Raw genomic sequence first — 19,163 nt, forward strand, 5'->3', positions numbered from 1 at the left:
TTTGAATGGGTGTTACTCTGTGGGAAGCTAAATCTCCTATGGCTGTAAACTGCCATGCTCTCAGATTAAATTAAACAGTTTGTTGTAACTATTAATCACTTCAATTATTTCAATAATTCCAACTCCAAGGCAGCTTTGTATTTTTAGCTGGCTTAGTCATATCACATGGCCATGACTTTCAAGGCATTGTCCAAGGGAGAGAAACAACTTACTTGGAAAAAAGCTTAAATAGGCCAGGAGGTAGAAGTGTTTGCAGTGACAAGCCCTTCTGGTTGTTTTGCAGCCTCTGCTTGGCTGCCTTCTTGGAAGCAGCCTCCATGCCTTGTACTAGAGTGTATGGAAATCTGATAAAGAACAGTAGAGATGTAAAAGGCCCAGCTGGCTGAGTCTTTGCTTGTTCTTACATAAGCCAATCCCCAAAATGCCTCATCTTGAGAACACAGAAAAATCTCATTGAACCCTGTGACTTAAATCCTTCCAAGAGCTGGGAATCCTTCCCAGCTCTCTCCATCCTAAAGTCTCTTACAAAAAGGATAAAGACCATGAATCCAGAGAGGGCTGGGAGATTATCGATCCAACAGACACTCCCTAGTCTCTACCTGGATGACTTAGCCCTGTGCCTAAGTATAAAGGTTAGAGAAAACCCCAGCCTCGCACTGCCTTGTGCAGTTAATGAAATGCTGAAAGACAATGGAAAGCAACTCAAAAGAGGGAACAAGAAAAATAAGATTAATTCTTTGTCAATTAACACTTTAACCTAATTAATCCATCAATCCCACTGTGTGCAAAGTGAGCTGTAATGATGCATCAGTCATTGGCCTGTAACTTGGTGTATAGTTGTGGGGTTTTTTTCAAATCTGTCCCAGTTCCCATGTTTTGGAGGTTTTAGTTGTAAAGTTTCCAGCATGTTACAGAAATACTGAGAATTATACTTGAGCCAGTGGGAAAAGAATTAAAAGAATTTTTCAGGTAGTTCCCTAAAGCTAAATTTTCACAGGGGTCATTATGAGTACAGGCCAGATTTATAGATTAGATCAATCAGTGAGCAGCACTCACTGATCTACAAGGGTGTTTTAGAAACAGATCGTTACAGGTTAATAGGCTGAGTTCAGAAATTGGTGTAGTCTCACAGAAACTGGTAGAGGTTATGTTGAAGCTAGCAGATTCAGTCTAAGTCAATCAAAAAGCTGTAAGAGGGCTGGGTATGTACATTAACTGTGCTGATAAAATTTCTACAGTATGAGCTACAGTATGTTTGTCCTAACACTCATTTTGTGTGTTCTGGTGGCAAATTTAGCCATGCACAAAAATACTTCCAGGTGATATTTATGATCAGAGAATTGATTGTAGGGGAAGTCCAGGTGCCAACTGCAGTGGGATCAGGCTGCCCTCCCACAGAATGGTGGGGAAGCTGAGACCAATCTTGATTCAATCTTGATTTAATCATCCCAGGAATACACATAGGTCTGCTGTTTCATAGAGCAGATGGAAAGACAAAACTTCAAATTAACTATGAAAGTGAATACTGATTCTCTCTGTAAATATTTTCTGTTCTGAACTTATGATAAATAAGAAGCAGTGGGAATCAGAAAATTCTTTAGTTCTAGACAGATACAGATTATGAGCTTTTAAAATAGAGGTACTCCTGTGATGCTCATTGAGCATCTGTTGGTTACAAAGTGCTTGGTTAGATTTTCACACACCTTCTTTGTTCATCTCCATGACACCACCCCTGCTGAAGGCTGATTTTTTTAGCACTGTTTTTACAGTACTTCTCAGAGAATTTGCACTTATAAACTCTATCATGAGTAGCAGAGCCTTTTATAAGGAGAGAGAGATAATGAACTGCAGTGTTTTAAAAGCCAGATTTGGAAGGGTGTCCAAGTGCTTCTGGCAATTGGAATTGAATATCTAGATGCTTTTGGTAATCCCTCAAGGTGCTGAACTTTGTCTGTAGGTGCTTCAATAAATTTGTTCCAAGTGGTTTGCCTAAGGTGCAGTTAGTCATTGTGAGGGAGTTGAAAAGGGAAACTTCTCTTCCTGCTGTAGCCATTAATAGTTTTTGCCTTCTTTATGACAAAGCGATGGGAAAATATAACTGTTTATAGAATCTGATGGAACAGGGAAGAAATAGCAATGACTTATAGAAGAAAACTGAAATTCAGCTTTTTCTGAGTAAGTAGACTTCTCTTTTAAGCTTGGGCTTGTAGCTGTAATAATGGATGAAGGTAGCCTGACACTGTTCATAAAATCTCTGTGATCACCACATGTTTAATCAAAATTATTTGCTAAATCCTTTCTACAGTGTGGCTGAGGATCTGTAAAGTATTAGGTGGCAGATCTTTGAGAGAATTTTATGTGTTCAATGCATGGTTATAGTAAAAATCTGACATTTCTCTTTTCTGGTCATTCATAGTTCTTGTTGTAATTGAGTATTTAATGTTTTCAAGTTTGCTTTTTTTTTTTTTATATCACCTCATTAACTTACAAACATAGGGTGAGTATGAATACCAGGTGAAATGATTTTTTATGTATTTACAAAAAAACCTGATATAATCCCCACATGTAGCTTTTGTCAGCGTAGTCTTTTTACCCAGTTTTTCAACATTACTGCATACTCTCAGCTTACTGTTTTTCTCATCAAATGCTTTTCTTTTCATTAACCAGGATGCTGAGAAATTGGCTGGTCAAGAGCATGCCTGGAAAGAAGTCAAAGATGCTGTAAATGATGTGAGATATCCAAAATCAAAACAAGGTATCCTTTCAGTGACAGGCTATATATAGTATGCCATTCAGTTGTGAAAACAATCTGGAGAGCCTCTTAGCATGCAGTTTATCTTTTGAGATTTATTTCCTGAAAGCTTACATTTTTATCTTGTTTTAAAATGTATTTTTAATTCATTTTATGTTTAAGCCATGCAATATTATTAATTGTATTAATAATAATAGTCTCTGATTAATTGGATCGACACTGCTTAATGGCAAGGACAGTAAGTACCTAGGATGTAAAGTGATATTGTAGCTTTAGACTTCTGCCATCACAGCCCACCACTTCATATAAATCCCCTGCAAAAGGAAATAAAGCTTAATCTGAAATGATAAATTCTTTGTCCCACTATACTCTTTGTGAATTTCTCCAGGTTCTCATTCTTTGCACAGCAATGACAATAGCCAGGACATAATCACAGATCACTGGAAACATTATAGAATAATTTTCATAAGTTATAATAATAATATTATAATAATGTATAATTTAGCAAATTGAATTAGATTATCTTGCACTAATAAACAGAACTGGAGCCTAATGGCCATTGCATTGATATTCAATCCAATTCAAAAAGCTAGTGAACAGCAACAACCAAGAGAAGCTGAGCAAAGGAGAGCTGGAGATTTTTACTAGAAGACAGAGAATATTGATCTCTCTCTCATCTTAATCTATTCAGTGGAATTTCACTGACTCTGAATTTGACCTATTGTAGCAAGTTGCCTTAGTTTTTTCAAAAACATGGGCTTTCTCTGGAGCTAGGGAGAACTAAATCTTCTGTACTTCTTTTCAGCAGCATAAAAAACAAGTTTGCATAGTGATATTCTAGGCTGGAAACAAGTGATCACCATTTTTATTGCAACAAAAAAAGCAACCAGCTGAGTTGTGTTTTGTTTTTTTGTTGTTTTTTTTTTTCCTTCTAATCCAGAGAGATTTGTTTGTTAGCAAAAGGGAAACGTTCATCTCATCCACCTAATCTTCATGTAGTGTCTAATTCCTTTGTAGTTACTGGATAGAGAAAGACAATACCGAACTAGACCTTCAGGCATTCAGTTATACTTCAGAGCCTATGTTTTAACCTGAAAGTTTAATTATTGGTCTGCAATGTGCATTTATTTATTTGCAATCATTTTTATACTGAAACTATGGAGCCAGAATGCTGGTCCTATTTAATGCTCCTGCATTTAATTGCACGAGAAATTGTACCTACTGAATTTTGCTAGGGTCTTTAATTAAAATTATTCATTTAAATGGTATTTAAAAAGGAGTCAAACACATGTTAGTAAAAGGTATGAAGACTGGTTGAAAAATATGTCCATGTTGTCCGGTCAGTTTCTGTTCTCAAACACGGGCTATTTGAAAAGTTCATGACAGTGTAGTAATGCTACATCTGCAGTTAGAGAACTTGAAACTCTATGTGTGAGTGAACTGTCTCAGACCCAAATTCCAGTTTAAGCATATGAATTGAGATCCTAAAGCCCAGTGCAAGGGAATTATTGTGGAGAAAACAATTTCTCTGCATCTTCAGCCACACAAAAGTAGCAGAGGTGCTTGAGGGCTGCTCCTCTTGTCTTGGGCAGATATGCAATAGCCAGCTTCTCCTGTCCTGTTGGAGCTGATAGTGTGTTTTATAGTTTGCAATTTAAGTACCTGAAAATTTGGTTCCAACAGGTTTTGCAATATAGCACATCTGCTATTAGATGCTAGTGAGTGAACAAAGCAGTATAATGAGAAGTGAAAGTAGACAGACTAATAATGTGCATCAGCTAAAATGGTAATCTTTCAAGAATGTCAGTGCCTTGTACTTTCTATAAAAATTGTATCAAGTGAAATTAATATCCCTCATTCTTCTGTTTGTCTGTCCTTAATCAGTTGTAAAGAATACATGGATGTTTGCCAGAGATATAAAGGTTAAGGTGCAATTTTATAATAACAGATTCCTTCCCTTATATGGTTCTTTTGATCCAAGGACATGAGAGCAATTCACAAATAATTAGTTTAGCCTTTTAACAACCATGCTATAAATCCTGGCCCAGCCATATAGTGGTCACAGTCTTAAATATAAGTATGTAAATATTCCCATGTTCAGAAAGGACTGATTACTTCATCACAGGGTTATCATTGTACACTTAAATCCATTGCTGGGTTGGAGACAAGAGTATTTCCAGTAATATCATGAAGATAAAGGCTGAACTTCCTCAAGTTGATTGTATAAAAAGGACTGTGATACAATATTATTCCTTCTCTTACTAAGAATGCAAATTTATTTGGCTTTTATTTATTTTTTTTCTAACTGGTGTGTGTGGTGTATTTTTGGTGTTTAGACTGCTTGCATTCTCCAACTCCCATAAAGTCCCAGATGACAGTACTCATTTGAAATATGGGAGTGTTGTTATTCAGCTTGGGTCTTGTCAGAGACAGAAGAATATGATCTATACAGAAGTGAAACCAATGTAGAATGTAATGAAAATAAGCAATATCAAACTAAAGTGAATGCAAGCCCCAGTTTACTTTTTCTCTCGTTGAAACACACACAAAAGTCTTCTTGTAGCATTGGAGGTAAAAATCTTCTTTACTGCCAAGATCCTTAATCCTGAACTGCAGTCAGACATCAGAACTCTGATGCTTTTCTCTCTCATGCATGAAGCATGCAGCTATACATGAACAAATTAATTACTTGCAAGAAAAGGTTCTAATTTCATGAGAATTCTAAACCAAATATTGGGCAGCTTTGAAAGCATCGTAATTATTTTAATATGTAAAAAAAAAAAAAGTGGTTTTTGCTGCTGAGACAAGACACATTTTCATGGGTTCTTGCCCCTGGGTGTATGATTTGAGGGAGTATCTTAAGTAAATAAAAATGTTTTCAAGTATATGAATTTTAGTTTGTTATATATTAAAATATCCTTCTGTTTTGTCATCTTTCTTTCACCCTTTATTGCTGAAATACTGCCTTCTTTAGAAATTGTTTTGCTAAATCTAAACAAGGCATAGTTACCTAAGCTACCACTTCTGAGTTCAAGTATGTTTTCAAGAGCTGAAGCAGAGTCTAGAATGATGGCAGCTTTTTATCTTCATGTCCTGTAGCATTTAGAACTTGTATTTTTGTCTGATGTAAGATATTTCTTTAACTAAGGCTAATAACAGAGTGGGAGCAGGTTCTGGCCAGATGCCAGAATCTCTTGAGCAGCAATAGGGATCGTCTTCCAGACACAAATATCTACCAGCTGAAAGTGCTTGACTATGCCATGGATGCCTGTATTAACCTTGAATCCTGGGAAGAAGCTTTGCATTATGGCAGCAGGACTCTGGAACCATACAGGTAAGAGATGTAATTGGTTCAGCTCTTTCCAAAGGTGGGGGGAGAGGGAGCTGTAAAGTAAAGATTGTGTTTTGTTTAGATGCTTCTTACTGTTTTTATTTATTCCTGTACATCTTGCCTTGAGGTTAATGGATGAGGCAGAACTCCTGTTCTGCTTTCACAGACAGGCTGAGAGCAAATAAAATTATTATGGCAATTATAATAATAACTGATTATGAGCTCCTCACTGTTTCATGTGTTCAGGTGCTGCCCCATCCCTCATCAGAAGCTTTTTGGTTCAGACTCTATTGCCGTTAGGGTATCAGTGATTTATGACAATCTAGGTTAAGACTGAGGGACAGGTCGCTGGCTGAAATAATGTATATTCTCTGTATACTCTGCACAGAGTTTACAGAAATAATAAATAAAAAAAAAAGCTTGCAAAATGCAGTTTCAATTGGAAATTTAAAAGCCTCTGGTCCTTGTTTTGGGAAGGGGCCAAGGTGGTGAAGCACTTACTCTCCACTGCTCAGTACTTGCTGCTGTGCTAGGTGCTGGGAGAGTTTCTGAGTCTGATGGCCATTTTATTGATAAGGAAAGATGCTTGAGGAGATCCTACTTTGTGGTAGGTCCTGAAATTGACTGGAGCCTGAAGCTGTAATGTGACTTTGGTCATCTATTGGAGAAAGAGCAGGTGCTGTCTGCTTTAGTTTGTGTTCTAAAACCTCTAAGACTCAAATCTTTGGGTTCTGGATACTAACGTTTGTAACTAAAAGAAAACCTATGCTGAATGTCCAGATATCATGTCGTCACGTATGAATGTTCATTCTTGGTAAGGTATTTGATAGAACATCAGTTTCCTCTCTATTGGTTCTTCTACACTATGTGATGTTCCAGTACACAGTGTGATGCTGAGTAGTGTGGGGGATATGCCAGTGCTGAACAGTATGTGCTGCTGTGAATGTGAACAGCTCAGATTTTACGTGTCTTCCCTAATCAAACCAGGATGCCATCAGCATTCAGGATTTTGCCTGAGGAAATGTCATCTGGCAGCCTGTTTCTGAATAAAACTCTGGGCTTTACTTGAGAAACAGCACAGCGTTTCAGAGCTTTCAGTATAATTAGTGAGGAATCTGCATAGGCTGTGGTCGACCAGAGCTGTAGAGAAGTTCAGTGTTCATAATGACTGTTACCTCTTATAGAGGAGCACAAGAGTGCCTTCAAATTCTCACATTTCTGTGAAAAATTCACATCATGCATGTCCCACTTAACCTTTCAAAGAGGGTTTATGTAGTGCTGCAGCAGTACATACTTCCTGCCGGCCTTCTATTGTGTGGCAGGCTCCAGATGAACAGAGTAGTCTGCCTGTTTAAGTGTTCCCTTATTAAATAAAAAAAGAATCTCATTTGCTTTTTATGTTACAGCTTGTTAACTGAGTTCTTCACAAGTGAAAAAAAGGATTTTTCTACACGTATTTCCATGAGCAGAGTTACAATGAGACCAAGAGCAGTTTTGCCAGATCATCTAAAAAAGCTTTCTCTGTTTTGCTTACTGAAATGTACTGTAGTTTTCAAGCCATTTAACACAGGAGTTTGGGGATGAAGGAAAGAGTTTGACTGTGCCTTCAATTAGTATGTCTTAAGGAATGCTATTTAAATGAGATAATTAACCTTTTTGCACTTTTGAAGAACTCGTTCTTGATCTTTCCTCATCCAAAAGCATTATTATGGAGAGACTTCCAGTTGCTTTTTTATTTACACCTTCAAGTCATCACTACAAGCTTTGACACACCTGAAACAAAATCCTCAGTTTCTCCTTACAACAAATTGTGCTCTAAGCAGCAGGAGACTAAATCCTAGGAAATCTTTTGGGATGCATTGAATTTCTCCTGTTGAATCAATCTACTGCTTGGCTGCTCCTGCAGTTCCATTATAGCTATCTGTTTTCCTTTCCTCAGCTCTGGAAAAAGTATTCATACAGCTCTCCACAGGGAATCACCTGAGAATTTGAATTCCTATTTGTAAATAGGAAATAATTGTTACAACTTTAAAAGCTCTGGAGATTTGGTCAAAAACAAATGTAATTTCAGGTAATGTGTTTACTGTGTATTTTCCATTTCTTTAGCAGTAGGATTAATTTTCAGTGCTGTGTGACACATGGTATTGTGATGTATGTTTTCATTATGATGGTTGCTGACTTTTCCAGAATCATGCACTTAATGTAACAGGCAGAGACAGACAGTTAAAACTACATAAAACTGATTAGTCATACTGAATACCAACTTTTATACTTTAGGTTGTGACGGTAATCTATGAGGAACATTGTTTAGGACCTCTCAGATATTTTTAGAACTCCCAAAAGAAGGGGAGATGGTGGCTGCCAGGATGAAAAGCTGCCTTCTTTTTGTGCTGAACCATAACTGTCCATTATTTGTTAAAGCCTACAGCAGGTACTTCCACTGAACAGCCTAAGCCAAATGTATCTACACGGCTTCTCTTGTGCATGTCACAGTAATTGTTCAAGAGCCTTAACAAAAGTTAAGACATTTGCCTAAGTGAAAGCTGCCCCACATCATAGTCAGCACTCAGCAGCTTGCAAAAATAAACTTCCGTTCAAAAATCCCCCTGAGCCTTACCCACAGAATAACAGAGTATCAGCAAGAGGTGTTACACGGGTTTGTCACGTCTCAGCACATTCACGCTCTGGGCTGACTGCTGCTCGTGAAGGATTGGGTTCAGAGATACTGAGAAAGGCAGACTTCCCTTAGGCTACCTCTGAGGTATCCCCACCATTTAGCCCTCAAATTGCAGAGAAGGCAATTCTGGGAATTGGGTTGGAGTTGGTTTGGTTTTTTTTTTGTTTTTTTCCCCTTTGTCTCAAGTATTCAGTGCTTACATTGCAGACAAACAGTGGAAGTATGCATGTGTTGTAAAGCTCTGCTAGATGTCCTCAGCTGTTGAAACAAGGGGAAAGAAGCAGCTAAGTAGCACCTTGGGACTACCCAATTTAGGAAGCATAAGGGGTGGGTAAAGCTGTACCACATCTCTGGATGCCTGCGGCATCAGGACTGGTGAGGTTTTGGTACAGAGAGGACAGACATGTTCATCTTTTTCTTTTCTGCACAGTTCATAATCTCATACATCATGAGTCCCAGTGATTTTCAGATGGACTGTTTTAATTAACCCTTCATCTCCCACGCTGCAGCATTAGAAGTAACTGGAAGACTCCCAGCGTTAAGGAGAGGAAATTCTTTCTTTTCATCCTGTTCAGAAGCATTGGGTAGTAGTGCTGTTCTGTCTCGTCCCCAGGCAGCCTTGCACATCCTCTCTTCTCCATCCTCCCTCCACTGAATCAGCACCTGCACCAGCTTGTGCTGTTGTGGCTGTTCTGCTTTGGAGTGGGAAGGAGCTGGGTAGGTGGGAGAGTAAGTCTTATAAGGAGAGGCTGAGGGAACTGGGATTGTTTAGTTTGAAGAAGAGGAGGCTGAGCGGAGACCTCATTGCTCTCTACAACTTCCTGAAGGGAGGTTGTAGGGAGGTGGGAGTTGGCCTCTTCTCTCAAGTGAATAATGACAGGATGAGAGGAAATGGCCTGACGTTGTGCCAGCGGAGGTTTAGACTGGATATTAGAAAGAATTTCTTTACTGAAAGAGTGGTTGGACAGTGGAACAGGCTGCCCAGGGAGGTGGTAGAGTCAACGTCCCTGGAATTATTTAAAAGAAATATTGATATAGTGCTTAGCAACATGATTTAAGCACTGAACAGGTAAATCAGGTTCTGGTAGGGGGATTTAGGTTATGCTTGAACTTGATGATCTTTAAGGTCCCTTCCAACCAGGATGATTCTATGATTCTAAGGCGGGAGCACCCCACATTTGTGTTAGATGTACATCATTTGTATGTTCTTCTCAATCTTCCAATTCTCTATCACTTCCAGCATCATTTTGCAAGGCCCCATTGCTTCATCTTTCCTCAGTGACTGAGGTCTTTTAGAGCACAGGGAAAACAATCCCAGTCCACAAAAATTCAGGTTGTTTTGCAAAGGGCTGTGTTTAAGAACAGTGGCTGGGATATGCTTCTTTTTGAGTATTTTGCACACTTAAAAAATACTCCTACACAAGGTAGGCCACAACAAGACTCATCATATTTTCTGAGAATATGGTTGAATTTTCATTGTGTGAACTAAACATCAGCCAGGAAGTTTTGATTTAGAATTCTAATTCAGTAGATATGATAGACTGTAGTTTCTAAGGATGTGGACCTCAATCAAAAACCAGATTAAAATTTGATGGTTGCTACAGTATCTTTTTCCATGAGTCATGGATATTGTGAAAAATAGCTAAAAATAGCTGTAGAACCTAATCTTCTTGGAGAAGACTCTGAACCTATTTTCCCTTCTTCAAAAAGGCACTCCCATAAAGAGTCTGATTTTCTTTTTGGTCTGATTTTCTCCCCTTTTCAAATGTGATTTGCAAAAAAGTAAAAATAAAATAAAATAAATCTCTGCTCTTACAGGTATGTGGTTTATAAAATGCATATGATATGTTCAATAACTGGACACAATTTTTCGTCTTTATCTGTGATCAGATATATACATATGTCTTTCCTATGTTCAGCAGACTTCTGAGTACTGGCTAGTTCTGAGGCACCTTGCTTAAATTTACATTTATATCGAAAATAAAGGGTACAGAGAAAACTCAAGGAAAAAAGTGAACTGCAGTGATAAATAGGACCACTGGGGGATGCTAGTGCTTAAGGGTTAAAGTCTGCATTCAGCTCCAGTCGGCACCCTGGTTGTGGAAGGTCCCCTGTGGACTTGTGCGTGGCTGGCAGATTTCTGAACCTACAGGCAGCAGTAATTCCAGTGACCGAAGTTCAGTGTCTTGATCATAAAACATCAGTACTAAACATAAATCTTACCTCTGCAATCACCGGAGAGGAGAAAAAAAAAAAGTGAAGGCAGAGAAAGCCATTCAAAGAAGACAGAAACAAAGAGCAGAAAGAATAAAAACTACTTTGCTCTCTTTTCTGGGCTTTTAGAAAATGGCCAAGGGTCTGTGTCACTAATGTTTAGGGCGAAATGTGTGGAAAGAAGAGAAGAATCTTCTAAGAACTGTAAGACATTAAAAAAACACAGCTCATGAGAAAATCTGAATATCGGAGGTATCCTCACTTTCTGTTGTCTAAAAAAAAAAAGAAAAGAAAAAAGGTGCAAATTAAGATTTGGGAATTGATTTTTGGTTCATGAATGGTTCCACTGGTTTGCCATCTAGGGATGGTAAGAGGGTATAGTCCAAGTAGACATCAGAGATTTGTGAAAGGAAGAACAAGGTGTGTTTGCTACAAGAATAGGTTGTGTCTGTTCAAATGTACATGGCTGTGGGCATCACAGCTCATGGGAACCCCAGGGAGCTGTTGCTATAAACTGAGTGAAGAGCACCACGCAGCCGTGGTGCATCTTCAACATAAGGAAATCAACAGACGCACAAGAACTTGATAATGACAAACTGCTAAAGCAGGTAGAAAGAGGGGACAGCACAAAGATCAGCTCTCCACTTCACCTTCCTCCCAGGTTATTGATAGAACTGCTTGTGTTTAGGGAGTAACATGAAATCAGCTGAAGCAGTTAGATATCCTCATGAGAGACCTTTGATGTTATAAGCTATATTTGTAATCTAACAAAAATATTCATTTCAACAGCAGTGTCTCTTAGTGTAAGTCAGACCTTCTCATGCACTGTGCTCTGTATATGACATCCAGTTTTTTTTAACGAAATAGGATGTATATGAACATTTGTATCATTACATGATCGTTTTGCTTATCCCCGCTTTTTCTCACATAAAGAATAGGGCCTCACAATATTTTTCTGTTGCATATATGTTGTTTTATTCAGAAACTTAAAGGTGGTTTGTGTTCTGGAGAAGCTGGATATCTCTCGTGTAGATCTGAAAGGACAAAGGTACACATCACAAAGCCATGAACACTGTAAACTCTAGTTAGATTTGTTGTGTTTTGTTTTGGGTTTTTTTTGGCCCTCTGGTAGGAAAACCCAATATAAATTGGGAAGTGTATTGTCTCCAGTTAATTGTGAGTGATTCTTCCAGAAGACACATTTTGTAGTAGCATTTGCACAATTTCTGGCTTCAGTGTGACTATTTTATAGATAAATAGGGACCATGCTTGTCCCTGGCCTAGTATCTCCCTAGTATTCCTCCCCTCCAGACCCCTCCAATCCCAACAGCCTTTTCCAAAAAGAAAAGGAAACGTTTTACGTCTGAAGTCTAGTGCCTAAGTTATCTGTGTCCTGATCAATCCATTTCCCATATAGGAAATGGATTTTCTGGTTTGCTGCTTGCTTGCTACATAGGTCTGCATAGCACCAGCGCCTTCAGTACTTTGGTTCTTTTCTAGTTTTTCTTGTATCCTTCTATTAGAACCACATGTTGTCCCCAAAAGTGACTTCCTTAATCCTCAGTGACTTCCATAAGCGCTTACTCCCGTAAGTGCTCTGCCATCTACCTTTCCTCATTTCCACATGTTGTGCACATGGGTAAAATTTCATGCTCTACTCTCCAGTCATGCCAGCTGTTTTTCAGACATAATTTAGATGCCTCTAGGTTGTCCAATATACTCTACCACATGTGAGTAGAAGTTTCATCGTTGGTGTTAATTTGTAGTACCTCGTTCAATGTATACCACATTTCTAATCAAGTAGCCTAAGACTTTCTTAAAGAGCTTCATGGCTACGAGATTTTTGTGACAGTGTTCATCCGGTAGCTCTATATTTCTGTACTGGTGCTTACTAACTTCAGTTTTATCTTCTAGTTCCAGTTTTTGTTTCTAGTTTCACCTTTCACTTATGCCAAGAGCTATCTGAATTTCACAGGTAATGATCACAGTGAACTAATTCTCAGAGTTTCATTTTTCTCTGCCACAACTACCAGTGTCAACTTCTCCATTTCTCACATAGCATTTCCATGATGTTTCAAGGCACTTTTTGAAAGAGCTTTGCTCTTTATCAGTGATAACTTCATCTGTAGGGATGGGGGTTTTTGCACTGTAGGATCCCTTTCAGATTATGATGTTAGACCATTCAGGGCTTCAGGTTTATCTAGAATAAGAATTTCAGTTCTAGTCTGCTCGCCTACCAGAAAGGAAAGATTCAGTTTAGTTTTGTCACTCTTAAGCATTAACAATTGATATCTTTGGCTTGTAATCAGGGGATTTTTAAATATTTTTTTTCTACTCGTGTGTACTTGCAGTTTACAAAATAAGGATTTATGTGATTCTTTCTTGAGCTTTTTTCTTTAGTCTGCTTGCTGTTACACACCAATTAAAAGACACAGTCAATAAAACAGAAGCAAGTATTTAACATGTACTAAGCAAATACAAAGTTCCTATATACCGTCCTATGAATTTATGAGTAGATATTACAAAGACATTTGTGCCATGAGAAAAATGCAGCATAGTTATTCAGCTGGAATGATTTGGAGAATGATTTTTGGGAATTCACAGTGTCTGCATGAGTCTTGCTAAGAAGAAAAGGGAAGAGTTGATGGCATACAGATTCTAAACAAAGGTTTGGTTAGAACCTGAGCTAAAATGGCATTGAGAAGTGGTAACAAGGGAACAATTAACGGTTAAAAATAGATACGTATGAAGCATATGTGGAGTTTTGGATTCCTTTGACAGTAAACTGAGCATTGCTTTGAAAAAGCTGTTTTACAAGTAGAAGTCATGGTGAAAGGGGAGAGGAACAATTTAAGAAGAAAGATAAACTTACAATATTAGCTCTGATGAAAGAAACGAGAGAGGGCATGCAGAAAATATCAGGACAGAAGTTATAAGGAACAATGCATTCTCTGGGGGGAGAGTTAGGAATAGTCTGATTTTAGTTGGAAAATATCTATTTCTTTGAGTAAATTGTCAATTGAGTTGAGGAGGCAGAGAGTGGAGACTTGGCAGTACTTCTAAGGAGGAAATCAATTAAGAGTTCTTAGTGGTAGTGATGTGAACAGAGGTGAAAAAGGAAAACTGTTATTTAAGCAAGAAAATAGTCTAAGCAACATTAGAGATAAAGGCTGAGAAAATGAATAAGCAATATTTTTTTAATTGAAAAAGTGGAAAAGTTACTGAAAAGGAAGGACACAATTGTAAAGAAGGGAAGAGAAAAGGAGCAGCAGGCAAGGGGAGCAAAGTAATTGAAGAATACATAGTCCATTAAAAGGGTGAATCACACAGAATCACAGAATCCTAGGGGTTGGAAGGGACCTCGACAGATCATCTCGTCCAACCCCCCTGCCAGAGCAATCAATGAGATTGGCCAGGGACAGTGAGTGATGGAAGAGTGGTGCTTTGAGGAGGGGCATGCAGAACCAGAATATTGAAGGAAGTGTTGTCAAACAAGAACATGCCAGTGAGTGACCAAATTCCTGGTGAGATGATCCATCCATCAGGGAAACCGAGAATGAAGGTCAGAGAGGTTCTGCAGCAAAATATGTTATGCTGAGTAAAGCTGAAAACCCCGTACTGGTGTTGACAGGAAAGAAAGAGAAAAAACTGAACATGCCAATGGGAGGAAAAGGTAAATTACTGCAGTGAGCATATCCTAGAGACCACACAGTTAGTGGTGCAGTGGCAGACTAAAAGCTCATCAGCTCTTGAATTGACCAGTTATTGAGTAAAATGTAATGGAAGAGCTTATTAGGAATGGATTAATCAGATGTCCCTGAAAACTAGAATTGCCCCAGTTTTCAGCTCCTGTTTACTAAGCTTGTGCATAATGCTACCTTGGTTCGTATGTTCATGCGTAGTCCTGCCCACCACATTGAATCTCTGTGAGCCGTATTTCTCTTGACAGGTCAGGATCTGTTAGCCAGTTTTCCTTAACCCCATAAAAACAGGATTTCCAGTCCTTCTACATAAGGAGCAGTTGGAGGTATCAGACCTAGTTCTAAATTATCTAATCCTGGTATGAGAAATTGCACAGTCACATTATGATGGCTGTCTTCCTCATATAATTAACAATAGAATTGTGCCATAGGGGACTGCTCGAGAAAATGCTGAGAATATTGACTGCTAAACAGTATTTGCACTGCCTCATAAATACAGCAGTTTCTGGCCTTCAGAAATGTAGTCAATGGCTAATCTCCTCTGTACCACATCTAACTGTTGGATTATGCAATTTAGAGGGAAAGGGTCAATGGTTATGCACACCTGCAAAACCCTGCTGAGTGTATGCCTTTGGCTGCCACCAGAGCTGCTTTTTCCTTCCTTTGCACTTTGATTTTCTACTAGAAAGTCTGTCTGCTTTAGCCCATAACCCCAAACACTGTCTCCTGGTATCTAACCCTGAAATGTCTGCTGAGCCTCAAATAATCCAATTCCATGGTTAGGCAGGTGCTTCTCCTCTCCCACCTTCTTACCTCTCCTAGATGCCCTTCTCTTTCCTGAATATACTGGAACCTCATTTCTCAGGTTCAGTTTGTCATTTCATCATCAGGCAAGAGAAAGAATATTGAATCACCTTTAGTAATGAGATTTCGAAGATGAAAGTAAAAAGGGAGTAACAGAAAGCAAATCACTGTGGGTAGAAAGCAGAACAAAGACAGTGAATGATAAAGGGTAACAAAAGATAGGCTGTATCACCGCTAAGGAAAAAGGCTTTGAGAAACAGAAAGTAGGGTGTCCAAAAGACTATGAAATCTGATGGAAGTGAGAGCAAGATAAATATTTCAGAGAGAGAAAAAATCACCTTCAGAAAATTATGCGAGTTTACTAATGAATAATAACAAAATACTTATTTTACAAACAAAATAATCTTGGAGGAAAACTGAGGAATGCTGTGCCCGCTCAATCACTTAAAAGAGAGAGGGAAGAGTACAGGCAACCAAAGAACAATTACAAGAAGCCCAGAAATATCAAAATTAGGGAAAAAATGCCTTCTTTTAACTCATCATCATCATAAGAGATAAGAGAGGGCAAATAAAACAGATAGAGTTGCAAACACTTTTCTAAGAGGAAAATCAGCTTTCTGTGACTGTGCACTGCATTCTTGCATTATATGGTTGATGGGCTGCCAGAAGTGAAGATAAAGTTCTGGAATCAAAGTGCGTTCATTACAGCCTCATCATGAATACATTTCCATGTTAATTCAGGTATGTTGACTGATGCACACCAAGGATTTAATGTACTTTTAATGCTGACCAGCATTTTAGAAGTCTTCTGAAAACTGGCAAAGGTGACAGCCAACAAGTAGAAGCACCCAAAGGCAGGTCTTTCTATTTGATTCATTGTTTATGAAATAGAAAAGAGAAGAGAAAAGCTTTTAATGCAATAGTGTGCTTGGCAGGCTTTAAAAAATGGAATTAGATCCTACATTGCTACAAAACAAAAGCCTTGGTATATACAGTCATAAGAAGGAAAAACATTTAGGAGATTCATTTTCATGTCATAGAGGGAAATTGCAAGATTTATCACAGCATTTTGGGGAGAACTTCACCTTAGACAGTGGTATAAAATGTGTATTAAAAAATATTATGGAAATATGACTGGAGGTCTGATGTGGGAAGAATGGGAAGTTGCTGCATATTGTACTGTTTGAGGTTTCTGTGTCCTATGAAACATAGTGTAACTTCTCAAATCTTACCAAAAAGCACACAAAATAACATGACCAGGGGAGTATCCTACTAGTTAGTTGCTTGTTCTCATGAAAAACCTAGAGATAAGTTATCTTAGAAATTTGTCTCAGTACTGCGCCAGCATAAGAGCTTTTATTTTTCAAAGGATTTCAAAATGTGTAACTGAGTTGAGTAATATTGCCTCTACCAATTCAACATCTCAGAATTTTGAGATGAAACACAGGTTTACGTGCTTGCAGTGAGATAACATCCTGAATGCATACTCAGGCTTTATCTGTTGCCACCCGTCTGGATTCAGATCATCTGTGTATTGTCTTGCTGGCATGTTTGCAGTGCAGGTGAGCTCTACCAATGCTGGATATTTATCAAGGGAGGCTAGCAAATTGTTCAAGGTTGCTTGTGCCAGTAGAGAGAAAGAGAGTTCTTTTTTTCATGTAACAGAGCACCAACATTAAGCTGTGACACAAATAAAAGTATCTTGATTTTCACTAAAATTGTTAAATTTATTCCGCACTCCATGTTTTCAATTCCCTGCCTTGCTACGAGATCAGCATTTTCCCAGGGAAGTACTCCTGTCTTCTGATACCTTGAGGAGAACAAGAAAGGACAGCAGATATACACCTCTGATGTGTTAAATTGTGTCCCTTGATGAGCAACCAGCTCCAGAGATTGCAGTGGGACATGACTTTTCCTCTCCTGTTTGCAGTGGCAAGGACTGTCCCTGTGCCTGATCTTGGCATCTGAAAAGCACTATAGAGCATTTACTGCATCCAGTGACATTAATAAGAACCCATAGCAAATTGTACTCAAACCCAGATAAGTGAAGTGAAGGAAGAGCTGGCATCAGATTTGTTGATAAATGAAAAGGACACAGCTCCATAGAAGTCAGTGGTGGTTTGTGGATCCTGAGGTCACTGAAGGCCTCAGCAACATGCAATTCAGTGCCAAAATGCCACTGTTCGTTATAATGGTGTGGTGTATGTATCAGCACGGAGGGTCAGTCTGCTTAAGGAGTTAAGAACTAAGTTTTCTTCTGTCCAGTCTATTTCAAATATTTGTCAGGTTGAAAGTGAAAGAAAATTTACTTTAAATTTCTCTGACATTCACCCTAAAATGCTGTCCCTTCTTCTTTGTGCCCTGTATTTAAACATAAGACAAGGTGAAGTTCTTTGCTGCTGTGAACCGATCAAGCTTGTTTTACATCATGTAAGGATTCTCCATGAAAGTCTACTTTGCAGATGTTCATGGTGCGTATTCATGTTTGCATATCATAATACCAGTTTCTCTAGCAGTTCTTGCTTCCTAGCTACATAAATTTACAATTAACTGGATAACTGATGAGTTTAGGAATTTGGGTTGTATTTTACTTCAGTTTTGTTGTTGGATTATTTGTTTGGGGGTTGGGGTTTTTTTGTTTGTTTTTTATATCTGCCCATTATTCCCTGTCTTTGCAGTCATTTTATCATTGTAATAGCTTGCTTGAAGCAAATATATGCACTCATAAGACATACAAGTTGCATTCCAGTAAAATGCACAAGCCTTTGGCCATTTCTGCATGCTCCTCAGGTGGTTCATCCCTAGTCCCCAGGGCTAGCCTTTGGGAAATTTCTGCTTGCTTTTGTTTAACTGGGGTTGACAAAAGTGATTTGATTTCCAGAGTCTTTGGCAGTGCTAGCGACAGCAAAGGCTTTTATAGAGATACCTTAGCCTGTTCCTAAAACAAAGTTAGCGTGCTGTATTCAATACAATAACACTATCCCAACTTGTGATTAAGTGCTTAGTGAGTTCCATTTCCTTATAAGAACATGTGTAAGAATCCAAGAATGTATGCCACAAGTGAACTAAGCATTAATCTGTCAGCAGCTTAAGTGTGTTTGGGATAGTGCAATGGAAACATGCGGTACAGTGACACAGTGTTTGTTCTCTGGGAAGTACTTAGGAGCAGATGGAACCTGTAAAATAGACTGATTCATGAAAGTCTGCAGCTTCTTTCAGATTTGTTTGATGCTTCTTGTTTTAACCTAAATAAACACAGACCACATATGCTAGAATTTTCAGTAAGGTGCTAGTAGCTGCAGGTGGGGAACCCGACATAGTTAGGTGCACATTCATCAGGAAGGGACTTTTACCTAAGAGGTGTGTTTCTCTCCTAAAATAATGAGATGGGTAAAAAGTACAATATGAAAGAGGATATATCCCAAGGAACTGAAAAAATATTAAGGCTTCTACAACAACATAAAGAATAAGATGCTGGAGTCTCATTATAATTCAATTGAAAATTAAGTCTGTAGCAGGCATCTCTTAACCTTCTAGTATAAATCAATATAATCTATAAAAATGAGGTAGGGTTGTATGGAATTGACATACAAATCTGTAACATTCAATAGAAAAATGTTAAGCATCCTTCAGATCTGTTGAGACATGCTGTAAAATTATGCAGACAATGGACATAGTTGTAAG

At 38.4% G+C, this 19,163-nt stretch overlaps 1 protein-coding gene across 6 annotated transcripts in view; it reads left to right on the forward strand.

The window, feature by feature from the left end:
* The window catches only part of SMYD3 (SET and MYND domain containing 3), a 398,374-nt gene that overhangs the window by 342,505 nt on the left and 36,706 nt on the right, over positions 1-19,163 (forward strand). For all 6 annotated transcript variants that reach the window (XM_051614033.1, XM_051614036.1, XM_051614038.1 and 3 more), the window contains 2 exons: positions 2,668-2,755; positions 5,912-6,086. In XM_051614033.1, coding sequence (XP_051469993.1) covers positions 2,668-2,755; positions 5,912-6,086 — 263 coding nt within the window. The remainder of the gene's footprint in view (positions 1-2,667; positions 2,756-5,911; positions 6,087-19,163) is intronic.

This window comes from Apus apus, chromosome 3, assembly GCF_020740795.1.
Source record: "Apus apus isolate bApuApu2 chromosome 3, bApuApu2.pri.cur, whole genome shotgun sequence".
Taxonomy (NCBI): domain Eukaryota; kingdom Metazoa; phylum Chordata; class Aves; order Apodiformes; family Apodidae; genus Apus; species Apus apus.